This window comes from Lampetra planeri, chromosome 2 (assembly GCF_965212315.1).
Source record: "Lampetra planeri chromosome 2, kcLamPlan1.2.h2, whole genome shotgun sequence".
Lineage (NCBI taxonomy): Eukaryota > Metazoa > Chordata > Hyperoartia > Petromyzontiformes > Petromyzontidae > Lampetra > Lampetra planeri.
The window spans coordinates 10,726,356-10,739,877 of record NC_136108.1 but is presented as its reverse complement, the minus strand read 5'-3'; the positions used below and the strand labels follow the sequence as shown (position 1 = coordinate 10,739,877).

The 13,522-nt window shown below is 38.8% G+C and overlaps 1 protein-coding gene across 1 annotated transcript in view; it reads right to left on the bottom strand.

Moving 5' to 3' along the window:
• LOC144727736 (acid-sensing ion channel 1-like) overlaps positions 1-13,522 on the bottom strand; it is a 212,294-nt gene that overhangs the window by 8,343 nt on the left and 190,429 nt on the right. The window contains exons 3-8 of the mRNA XM_078606796.1: positions 9,136-9,286; positions 7,492-7,619; positions 4,452-4,602; positions 1,774-1,830; positions 819-972; positions 9-100 (exon numbers count right to left, since the gene is read on the bottom strand). Coding sequence (XP_078462922.1) covers positions 9-100; positions 819-972; positions 1,774-1,830; positions 4,452-4,602; positions 7,492-7,619; positions 9,136-9,286 — 733 coding nt within the window. The remainder of the gene's footprint in view (positions 1-8; positions 101-818; positions 973-1,773; positions 1,831-4,451; positions 4,603-7,491; positions 7,620-9,135; positions 9,287-13,522) is intronic.

The window sequence follows — 13,522 nt, the reverse complement described above, 5'->3', positions numbered from 1 at the left end:
TCCCTTACCCAGGAGGCCAGCAACTTCGTACGCTTTCTTCTGCTCAATCGTCTCATAGTTGAGAGCCTCGAAAAATATGTCGAGAACCAACACATTCTCCCTGCGTGGTGGAATAAAAAAAAACACACGTGGTTTTTTTTATATAGGACATCTCTATGTGAGCCAAACATTTATTCGCTATTTATATGCATCTACTGTATAACATTACGCTAGAAAGGATTGTGGTCGGTGATGGAGTAGAATGACATAGTGACATCCAATGAAGAGAATTTAGCACACTAGGGCATCCACTGTGGGGTTGTGAGTGATGAAATCAGCTCATCTGCGGGCACAAGATGGATTGTAACATGGTAGTGGATTGATCACGGCTGATGGTAATATGCATTGTGAGGGTATTTTTCTTTTTTTCTTGTTCAGTTTACAAAAAGAAGAACCCCTAACCTAACCCATACACCAACCTGCACTGACAAGCATGGTGAAGTATAGTGAAAACAACCCATGACCGACACGTTATGGCAGTACATTAACAGTGCTAAGGAGTATTGTACATATACGGCCAGTGTGTCAATCCACTTCTGGATGAGGGCCTCCCTATGCCGTGCATGCAGGATGTGTTCATTGAACATACTTCTCCATGCTAGTCAGCGTGGTTTGATGAAGGAGGGGGGGTGAAAGTACAGAACAATGGCTTTTGCTGCGCTGCTCCCTGTTAACCAAAAAGCCTACTAGACCTGTGTTGTGATTGGTGGTCACTCATCAAAGCACTATCTAGGCTCAAGCCTAATTGGTTCACATTCTGGGTAATTTGATCATCTCACCGGATGTAATCTTCGGTCTTGTTATATTTCTTGGCGAGATATTTTGCCGAAGCCTTGCTTGGGATTTTCACCATGGAGAGCTCCTTTCCGTAGCGTGTGGTGTTGCATGGTGTGTCGCAGACACAGAAGTTGTCGTCCTTCTCCACTAGAAAGTCTATGAGGATATTCAGTGAACGCACAAAGCTGAGAACACGGAAAGCAGACAGTCTTTGTACGTCCTTAATAAAAAAAAAATCTCAATGATTTCTACAAAACAAAATTGTTAATGTGTTAGGACACCTTTGTAATTGAATATTATAATATGACATTGATTACAATACGTGAAATATTGTTACAATGTATTTAACGGGCATTTGTTATACAGAGTGATTCATTTGCAGTACTTTCTTATCGAGAGGTGATTTCATCTCATGAATGTGATGGCTCGTTATCTTATAGAGGAGAGTTTTAAAAGATTGAACAAGTGAATTGAGATCGGTGGGAGAAATGTGGAGGCTTTGAAATAAAATTTTGTTTTCTCAATTGCTCCGTATTGTTTTGCATGGGATATCTATATACACATCACCTTGGATATTATTTTTGACATTTCAAAGCAACCGAACTCCTGATTATAAATCATGTTTTATTGATGAAAGTGTAAATCTACATCTACGGCGAATTCACTGCATTTGCAGTGGCACTGGACAAAACCAGGAAATATCACGGTAATGATCTGTGATGCCCTTTCCCAGTGCGGTAACAAAGTAATTTGTTATGATTTAACACTGACAGCGGTACCCTTCTCAAATAAAAGCGTTCAAGCACCATCAAAATTCGCAAAGAGCAGCACATAATCTCAAACACTCGGGGGGGGGGGGTGAAACAGGTCAGAATGTTTCAAAATGGGGTGCTGCATGACCAAAAAAGTGGAACACGATGAGAGAACTCTCTCGTAGCATCAGAGCTAGATGCTTACCCAAGGCTGGGTCTGCACACTCTTTGTACTGCTCCGGTGTGCAGTATGGTGCATCGCCTGCAGGATTTGACCAACAACACACATGATAAACTCCAGTCAAGAAGAAGCACCCTTTCACATCTATTCAGGTACAGCCTTGTTTTAAATGCAATTTATTTTCGGAAGGTAAATACATGCTCATAAAAGAGAAATTGAAATTTTTTTTACAATAAACTAATATACATTTTAATAACTTAGCAGTGGAGACAAATGATCTAGAAAAAACTTCTAACTAATAGTAGAAAAAATAACAATTAGGGTATTCAAGGCAATACTTGTTATCGTGTGAAAATATAATTCCCTGTAATTGTATATGACTTTGAAGAGGCTAAACATGAGAAGACATTCGAAACATCGATCAAATTTTTAAATCAAATAATAAAACACCAGAATAATTAACTTAAGTCTGCATACATTTACATGGTAAATTGAACGCTCTAATCAAACGCTTATGCGTTTGTAATCTTATATACGTGATTATGTTTCAAACACGAACACGTTTGGTTGACTAGCTTCAAGGCCACTTTAAGGACAGTGATACATTTTCCGTTCAGACATTTAATAAAATCAACCGCGAATTTGTGGCCACATAAAATTAAGTGAAGTCAATCAATACTCTAAACCCAAAATTATTTTGTGTTTCCATCCCACGTCATGGTTTTTATGCTTCGCAGACACAGCCGTCATTTTATATTTCTTATTTCAAACATTCTCCGACATTTACTGAACCAGTGTTTCATGTGAAAGACCCTTTTCACGACCACCTTCAATTTTAACTGTGTTCAGTGGATATGCAATTTTATTTGGTACAATACCAAAGTAATGTACAGCACTATTCATGATACTATTGACAGCTTACACTGTATATATGAACACACAATATGGACGTCTGCATGTTTTAAGAATTATATGCTCTTAAAAGCTGCACTCGTTTCCTTTTAAGCTTGTTTAGAAGACTTAAAGGAAATTGATCAGAGGGGGAAAAAAACCTCTCTGCTAAATAATGACGGTATCCATCGCAAACTCTGAAATTTGGCTAAGCAACAATTCAACATTTCAATGTGGGAACAACAGTCCTAAGAGCACAGTCTTGAATTGAAATGTTCTGACTTGAGTACTTGGTATATATGTTTTTTTCTTAACACGGTCATGAATTGCACTAAAGTACAAGCACATAAATGTCCTTTACGTCTTAATTTATGACTGGAAAACACTTTCGGAGGCATACTGTTTAATTGCTTACATAAGCAACCTATGCAACCCTGCAAGCATGCATCTGCATAACATACGATTTAATATCAATAATATTGCTTCATTATTGTGTATATTTTTTGGAGTAATTTAGAAAGAAACAAATATTTTGCAAAATTTATTTTCATATTGATGGATTTTACTATTTTCTCTGGGCTGTAAACAGGAGAAGAGGGCTGTCACATTCTTGCTTGTGCACGTGGGAAAGAACCCACTTTAGATGTTTGTTCCACTATGCCAATAATGGTCACGATGACACATTACCACCAGTGACAACAGCCTTCTGTATTCACAAGCATTTTAGCTACCTCATACGGTACTACAATTGTTTAATCATTATCATAGATTTCGTAAATAAAAATTTAAATACACTGTATATGGATGGCTCGTATAATCATTCTCTAAAGAATCAAAGTTAGCAGCAAACAATTTTAATGAATACCATATATAACAAGAAATGGACCTGCACCTTTTGGTGTACTGATATTTCAAGATATATGATTCAATGCACAAACCCACACTTAGCAGGTGCCAAGTGTTGTAGTGCGTGCAGCCGATTAGGAATTGTTGGAAGGACATATACGCTGGCTGCCATGTGAAACCATCTATGTAATTAGATTAAGCCAAGCATACAGGTACACCAAGAGTTGTAGTTTGGTGCAAGCCAAGTAATTTAGTATTTTGAAAAAAATAATTATTGTGTCCTGGAATCCATAAGAATAAATTTACGTACAAGTTGTATTTCTAAATAAAAAATACATTCTTTAATTTTTAATGTTAGATCTAGAGATGTACATTTTAGAATGTACCAGCAAATATCAAAATAGTTCCATTGGAACCTCCTTTGCCAGGAGCAAAATAGGATAATTGTTTTTTTACCCTTTTATCTGGCAACAAAACTGACACCTTTTTTTTACAAGGAGTCATGTTTGCATTTACCACAATACATGCGGTCGGAATGCAAACAAAAAACACAACTCTGATGGTGCATCGTTTTGTTGCCAGATAAAACGGTAAAAAAACAATTATCAAAATAGTTATTTCTGTTTTATAAAGGCAATGAACCATCTGGTCCTTATGTGGGAAATTCCACGCCTATAAGAGGCAAACAGCACAGTTTGAAGAAAACTATCGCTCGACAAATACATACACAATTTTGCTTTGAGTGATCAAACACCAACGCACTTGTACGTAAAATCAACAAGCACATAACAGTTCGAGCACGTTGGAGCTGGACAGCAAGCGGTATAACCCAAATAGACATCGGAAAGCTAGATACAGCACAACCCCAAACATATAGAGTATGTAGTTGTACGGACAAAATGGGATTTTTGTTTTACACACAGCGCGTTTCCCTTAATTAGCAAACAATTAAGCGTGTGGCAGACCTGGCATGTGCACCATGCGGCAGTTGCAGTTCTCGACCACGTAGCGCGTCTCGCAGTCGATGCGGCAAGCCGTGATGCTGTAGGTGTCGAAGAAGTCTGAATTGATGGGGTCAGCCTTGCAATCGCCCCAGGGGGAAGGCAAGTAGATGAGCTGTGAGGAGACCACACCACAGAAGAAAGTGGCTGAGACGGGCTTTTTTTATCCCTAACGTGAAAAAAATCAAAGTTTAGCTTCACAAATTAATTTGCTTTGTTTGAATAAGGAAAAACATATTTATACACATGGTTCGGATTTACGATGGTACGTACCATTTGTATGCTGTATGTTGCACACACTCATATGAAGCAATGAAATGAAAATCAGTTATACATCCACAAAAACCGGCATGCAAATTATAAAAAAAAACATGATGCTTACCACTGGCATATGCCAGGCTATGTTATAGCATGATATTTGTTGCTGTGTTGGATTTTATACCTATGTTCGATTTTCCGTTATTGAAAACAGTGTAATAGTTTCTCTTCAATTATTAAATAACGTATTTAATGTATCCTCAATCATCGACAACATGGAATGAAGATGTATTAAACACGTTTAATTATCAAACATATATATGAATAAATATGCTGCATTTCAATGTTGTCGGTTTTCTACTGCTTGTGCTGATATTTTATATAAGTTCAATTCTGGTTGGATAGTGTGCGTGATAAAATGCTCTGGTCTGGCAAATCACGTGCAGCTAAATATCGTATGCTCTTCGTTGTACTGATTGATGAGTTATAAAGGTTTGAAATCCAGCAATGTACTTAAAAAATGTATTCAATACATCCTAAATTATCAACAACATAGTATATTGCTTATTTAATGTTGCTGATAATATACACTAAATACATTGTGGAAAATCAAACAAAAACTCAAACAGCAACAATTATGCCATACCATGTTCATTCCAATACCATTTGCTAAACATCTTGAATAAACGTGTACATTAGGATTCAGGTGAAAAAACCCACATTAATGCAGTAGAAGCTGGATATCAGTGCAAAGGGAAACTTTTATACAAGCACACTACTTAAGATATGAGCGCACTAGCCTTACTCCCACGGGATGTGTTTATATCCAGCTACTGCTGTACCATCATTCGTGATGAACGATAATCAATTGGACTGTACATTGATTTTCTGGTCAGATCGCGTGAGTAGAATGTGTCGTAAAACCCTCCTCTGCCCAACACAGCCAATTCATAGCATCCCATGAACTAACATGCCAACATAATTTATTATGGGCTAAAGGTAATATAATTGACGTGGATTCATTACGCTTACGGTATCACCTACTTCTCCCTTGTGGGGGGTCACATCAAATGACATAATGCGCCCTATTTAAGAGCCCAAGACTGGAGAACGCAGTTGATCATCGATTAAAAAAGCCGAATGATCATATTATTTAAAAAAGCTTATTTTTTCACATTAGTGCATCACATTGTTTTTTTCAGGTGTTATGTGTGTGTATATATACTATTGGAGTGTTTTAAACCTCATGGGACCTCCTTTGCCAGTACCAAAATATAAGAATAGGTTTTTCCCTTTTCTTCCAGAAAAAGGGGAAAACCCTATTCTTGTGTTTTAAACGTGTTTACGATACGAACTTGCCATAAGTAAACATACAAATAGGCAAAAATAAATGTCCTACTGTGAAAAGTTAACCGTCATCCTATTTTGTCATACTTTTATACTGGTAAAAAGGTCCCATTTTAACTGCATAGGTTGATGTACCTACTACTATGCTCTTGTTTCAACAACTATGTATTTGATGATCGCCAGACTGATGTAGTATTTAGACCGGTACTGCGCGAACTGAATTACACCCCCTTTTCGCCGGATCGAACTGCATATTTTCTGGGGGTTTTTACTAAAGTTATTAGTCACGAAAAATCGATATACGTGCAGTATTTTCATTGTTTAAGTTGTTGTATGTAGCGTGTAATGTACGGTGTATATTTGACACTGAAATCAAGCATAGCTACTTTTTTTGTCATGCACATGGTGCCGTTCGCCGGACTGGGGAGCGGTTTTGCCGGATCGGCCCGGAACCCCCAGATAATATTGGAAGCCGAATAATCGCGTTCCCGATAATCGATCATCAACTGTATTTCCACAGTTCTGGCAACTCCCTGATGATGTTTGTTGTTACTATCCGCAAAACGTGGTACCCAATTGTTCAATGGTGTGTGATTGCTCTCCAACATACCGGTGTGCTGAAGCAGTAATACATTGAGACGCTTGTTCATGTGACAACTTTATTAAATATCTGTCTCCGGTGGAGGAGGGCTTATTACACACATTTTGCTTACACGATCTGACAAAAAAATCTATGATGAATCGTAACATTGGTTGCAAAAGCCCATGTGTCATCGGGACTGTACTTACTATAAATATCTGTAATATATTTGTTACCGCATTCAAAATCAAACATGCATCCGCCTGTAAAAATGCCACTGGTGGGTTTCCAAGCACGGATAGTGGTAGGGTGCTCAGTCGGGGAAGGTTCTTCTGGAATTTACCCCAATGTTTTGCAGAACATGATTATTATTTTTATTTTACTCCATAGATCAGGAGTCTCAGAAAATTTCATTTTTACACAACCCACCAACTATTATATGTAGTGGTGGTCCACATCTGAAAATTATATTGCATCTATTATTAATCGTAATATTGTGAATTATTACAGCATAATAAAACAATATTAAATAGTTCTAAGCATGACTTATGTTTGCACATATGTTAAACATTACATTCCCGTCACTACTAGCTTGAATAATTTTACATTCAATTGTGCATGCAATAAGGATAGCACATTTAACAACACGACGTTGGTGAAACTGTTCCAGCAAATTGCATGAGGCTGGGCCAGCATTGATTGCCTCAGTGACATGCATTGTCAGCATGCCAATAAGCACTTTGAAACAAACAAACAAAAACCACACTGAAACATGCAGGGAAGCAAGAGATGCAGGCAGCAAGTCCCGACTGACTCTACCCGCTGTTCTTGAGTGGAAACAAAAGTCTGGAAGCCGGGAGCAACTCCAAATCCGAGTTCGTGAATGAAGGGCGGCTCACTCTGACTGTGAATCTGCACCCTAACACCGGCCTCGAACGAGGTTTCATCTTCCATGTGGACACAGTGAGATGAGGTGAAACATGACCGAAAAGAAACCAAACAAAGTTGCGGCATTATCAATCCCACACTGACCATTTACAACAGATGTTACATACTTAAAACACATCTATATTATAACCTTCACCGTAATTACGTGCTCTTTTACTTCGTAGCTTTATACCTTTCCCTAGACTAAACATGTGCCTTACCCTGCATGTTAGTCAGTAAGGATATTTATTGACTAAAAAAATAGAATTTGGTGGTAGAACGTCTGTAGCTGCAACAATTTTTTTAAATGGTCAGTGCTGATTGACTTTAAACTGCGATTACATAGTAAAAGAGTCCTCAGGTTAATGGTTGAATTAAAAAAAATATTACACCGCTACAAAATGTAAATTATTTTACGTAAATTCCTTTCAAACATCTATATCGTATTTTGCAGAAAGAAACCTCTAATAAAGCAAACATCTGTGGAAGCCACTTTTGATCATTTCATGAGTATTCAGTATTTACTTCCTCCATCGCTGAGGGCTCTTTTCTCGATTTAAATTTAATTATAATTTTTTTGTCAAGATACCCGCTGTTCCTGACAGGAGACAAAAGTCTGAAATCCGGGTGCCACACCAAAGCCCAGCTGGTGCACGAACGGAGGCTCGTCTTGGCTATGTATCTGTACTTTAACACCTGCTTCCAAGGAGATCTCATCTGAAAGTAAACGGTAAAGGGGCGTTGCCAGCTGACAAGCAGCACAGAGTCACTAAGTGTGGAGGCTGTGAATAATGCTAAAAACGGGTGGTTAAAACAAGTGAAGGAAAGCGTATCATCATCCATAGTAATGTGAGCGCAGAGAATGCACAATGGTATAGAGACAGTGTCGTTTGTAGGGCTAACGTGAACAAGAATTAATTGGAATGTGTTTCCAAATTGTAATATTTTTATTTTTAAATAACTAAAGTAAACGATGTTTGTTATGAGAGACATCAATACAATTTAGCTCAGAATAAAATGTTACTTCGAAAATATGCAACTGCCTCTTAAAGCAGTGGATGAGAGGAGCCCTCGGTGCTGAAGATAGTGCAGATGGAGGTTGGTGGGAATACAGAGTTCAGTTTTATGGGAAGAATTTGAAAGCTCATGAGCAAATGTATAAGATCTCGAAAATTGATTGTTGGCTTTACTGAGTATTTTTTTAAAATTTGTGAACTAATTGAAAGCATCTCCTTGGTTCTTTCGGTAAAGTCACGTAGAAGGGAAGTAATAAAATAATAAAAATAAAACATAATAAAATAACTCACAACGTTTTATTTTTATTATTTTATTACTTCCCTTCTACGTGACTTTACCGAAAGAACCAAGAAGATGAATCCCTGCAGTCACGAAAGCTTTAAATCGAAATTTTATTGAAAGCACTTAATTACCAAAACCAATTCAAGTAATTCATCCCATGAATCGTCCCCTCTCCCTGCCTCCTGCCACTCAACGCCTGTCCGGCATGATGCCCCCTTCGTCTCGGAGTCATCTCACCGGTCTCGCCCCACACGGGCAGATACTCGTCCTGCTGAATGTCCAGCATTATCTCCAGGCCGTTCCCCGTGCCGCCCTTCAGCGTCGTGAGCAGCGGTCGCCCATCCTTGCCCGAGTTGAACATGTAGCACTTGCCATAGCGCGTGAACACCTGGCGAGAGGAAAGAAAACGGGTTACGTGCCACTAATGTGAGTTCCGCTCATTGGAAAACTTGGCTGCAAAAAGAGAGAATTTACACCGCAGAACACGAAGGAAATGTTAAGGAGCCATTCGTTGCAAGTTTACTGTCCATTTAGTAACCCTTGTTTTACATTTCTGAGTTTAGTTTGCATAAATGTTCTTGGTTTACATTGTAAACATGGTTGTTTATTTTGTCAGAGCGCTGTTGCAGGAATTTTTTTGGCACACCAGATTCATTTTGACATATTTTGTCAACATATTTTTTCAAAACCTGTTCATAAGATTATACAATATTGGGTACAATAACATAGGATTATTTTAGATCGGCATACCCTGTACGTCCATATCAGTATAGTATGATCATCAACCTTTTGCTGCTCTCATATATGGCTATCAACACAAATTCACATCACATTGAAATCATTCACCTCACGAACCTACTTTTAAACATTACTGGGATAAATCTTGAGTAAATATTGTGTAATCGTATTATTGTATGTATGTTGAACTTCGATCGCACCGTACGTAGCCAACCCGTGGTAACCGGAGGTGTGATTGACGGACAACAATAATAGCAATTGTTATTGTTTTATCATGCAAATATCATGAATACAATTTCATTTGTTGATTTGCCGGTGTCGGGGGGGGGGATATAAGCTCCCTCAGGTAATGTATTACCATTGAATCTCAACAGGCGTATTTGTTATGCAACATAACGAATATAAAACATAACAAATAATATGTAAAAAATGTATAAATGCCCAGGTGAGAAAAATATGCAAATTATTTGCTGCATCATAAGTCTCGAAAAAATAAATGTTCTATCATTTTTAGTTCACAGTGTTCTGCAATTATTTATTTCTGCTCTCAATATTTACCTCGCGTTCTGTATCCGTTGAAAAAAAAATTCAGTGTACTGGATGCTGAAAATCACTTTTAAACATTTCAAAATTTGTTCGTGCTAAATTTGTGTTGCTTACTTAGCAATCTTTAAATGTATGGGTTTTTTCAAGATGTATCCAAATTTACGAATAAAAAATATCAGAATTAAAACTGCACACACACGTTAGTCACTCCACTAGAAATCTAATAGTGTACTGTGATAATGTTTTCTTTCCAAAATATATCGAACCAGAATATATTTTGAGATTCGTTTGTGTTTTATCATGAAGCTGCAATTCCCAAGATTTTAGAATTCATGAAATACACCACAGTAGTTAGACATTTTTTTTTATTAGATCAAAGTTATAAATTATAACATATTCTTTTTGAGTGCTCAATCCTTCATAAACACATATGCATTGCATAATACACTGTAGATGTCAAAATTGTCGATTGTTTAGTAACTTCCACTTTTCTTTTCGACATGATGAATGCTTTCCAATCGTAGGCACTCCTGCATTTTTTCAACCCGACTTTATTAGATTACAGGATCAAAGTGATTTATCCCGGTTTGTTGAGTGTCTTTGGGGAATCAAATACCTTCAACGAACACCAGCGTTGTTCATAAAAAAAATCACATACACTGCATCAAGTCGCATTGGGGTGGAGTGGTGGCACATCGCGCTGTGAACCCAGAGTTCGATTTACAGCGATGCCTAACATCAGTGACGAGTGATAACTGAACTTGTTAGAGACCCCCTTCGATAAACCACACAGACCATCGTTGTGAAGTATGGTCAAACAACCCCCATGACTGATAAGGGCATACGGAGGTCTTCAATGAATACTGGGTTGACAAAAAGCTGTAAATTAACATAGAATCAGTTAACAAAATACAAGATCAATGAGGCCCACTCACATGCTTGTCAGGTTTTACCATGCAATTTCCCACATTTCGGTAGGCCGGTAAGGCCAATAACTAAGCTACACATACAAACTTTGGAAGCCTTTATCTCAACTGCCTCTGAGGGTCTCATATCACGATGACTATACATATACATGTATTTAAAACCATTTTTCTTGTCAACCGGCTGGGCATTCACACGTAACTTTTCTCCTTAAATCGCGACACCAAATCTTGTTTTATTTAACTCATGAGAAAAAAGTACAATGTCTTTTGAATAAGTCTGTGGGGGGGAAAAATTGTCGTGAATAATCTCAGTTGTAAAATTAACGTCCATTCAAAAGTGAAAAATGTGTTATGCTTTGCACATAATTTGATAAATGTAAGTATTGCCATTAGGGGCCGTCCATAAATGACGTCACGCGGTTTTGGACGATTTTTAATCCACCCCCTCGTCACCCGACGTCACAAAAAGTCAGACCCCCCTCAAATATGACGTCACAAAGCTGTGCCCCCCCCCCCCCCCAAAATAAAACATGCTTCAAATCGCTTTAAACTATTGTCATCGTAGTGCGTATTTAATGTGCCGTTGCGCTCTGATCTTGTAGGAGAAAACATTTATTTAAAAGTATATTTAATTAAGTGGAACGTGTTGTCTATCTATATATATAAAATCGCAAATCTGTCTGTCTGTCTGTGTGTCTGTGTGTCGCCGGACCATACGCAGTTTCATTGGACGGCGGTTGCCCCTGGCAACGGGTAGCGACGCATTCGCTGCCGGGTGGACGCCATTATTAATTCCCGTTAAAAATATGCGCACGCATTTGTGGTATAAACTCGATATACCCAGCGTTGCCCGGGGGGAAAATACATTTAAAATCTTATGAAAACTTTCAAACATTACATACCAATGAAAAAACAACTGTGTAATTACTTTTAAACCCGACGCGCCAAGAATCGATTCTCTGAATCGCGCAAAGGAATCAAAGGTTGTAGATTCCTTTAGATTCGGACGATTCCCGTTTACTATAAGTTGGTTAAAGTCGATATAAACTGCTACGAACGGAAAATATCCGGCTTTGACCGGGGCAAAAATGTAATTAAAAACTCCTGAAAACATAAAAAAATTAAATAACAATGAAAATGAAACTCTATCATTCAAAATGTAAACCCCCAACATGCCAGGAATCGATTATTTGAATCGCACAAAGGACTAATCGAAGGTTGTAAATTACTTTAGGATCACGCTTCCTGTTTAATATAAGTTGCTTATAGACTTGATATAAACTGCTACGAATTGGAAATATCCGCCGTTGACTGGGGAAAAAATATAATGGTGAGGGCGGTTGTGAGTGGCGATTGTGAGTGGTGATTAGTGAGTGGTGAGGGGAGGTTGAGTGGTGAGGGTGAGTGCTGAGGGTGAGTGGTGAGGGTGAGTGTTGAGGGTGAGTGGTGAGTGGTGATTGGTGAGGGTGTGATTCGTCAGGATGAGTGGTGAGGGAGAGTGGTGAGGGTGAGTGGTGAGTGGTGAGGGTGAGTGTTGAGGGTGAGTGGTGAGTGGTGATTGGTGAGCGTGTCATTGGTGAGGATGAGTGCTGAGGGAGAGTGGTGAGGGAGAGTGGTGAGGGTGAATGGTGAGGGTGAGTGGTGAGGGTGAGTGTTGAGGGTGAGTGGTGATTGGTGAGGGTGTGATTGGTGAGGATGAGTGGTGAGGGAGAGTGGTGAGGGAGAGTGGTGAGGATGAGTGGTGAGGGAGAGTGGTGAGGGAGAGTGGTGAGGGTGTGATTTGTGAGGATGAGTGGTGAGGGAGAGTGGTGAGGGTGAATGGTGAGGATGAGTGGTGAGTGGTGAGGGTGAGTGTTGAGGGTGAGTGGTGAGTGCTGATTGGTGAGGGTGTGATTGGTGAGGATGAGTGGTGAGGGAGAATGGTGAGGGTGAGTGGTGAGTGGTGAGGGTGTGTATATATGTAAGGTTATTAAGAAATATATTTTTCACCCGGGCAACGCCGGGTACTTATGCTAGTATTTATTTAAAGTTGCGCATTTTGATGTGATGTCAGATTTCTCACCCCCCCCCGTCACACATCGTCACAAATATCTGACCCTCCCCCCAGGTGCGTGACATCATTCATGGACGGCCCCTTAATCAGAGTTTGGAGTGCAGTGCTGTCGACAAAATGTACTTCCTTTAGATATTAAATGAAAGGTAACAAAAAAAAGTTACATTTTCAACGTGGATTAAGAGAAGCTACGTAACTATGTGCTTGATACATTTGGCTTCAGCATACGAGTATTAACACTATCACAAGCGTTGGTTTCATTAAGTGGTGGTTTTAGAAACCAATTACTACACAATATGCATAAGGGAAGGGAGATGCTCTAGCTTCATAGATAGAAAATGTCACCTTAATATGTTCTCTT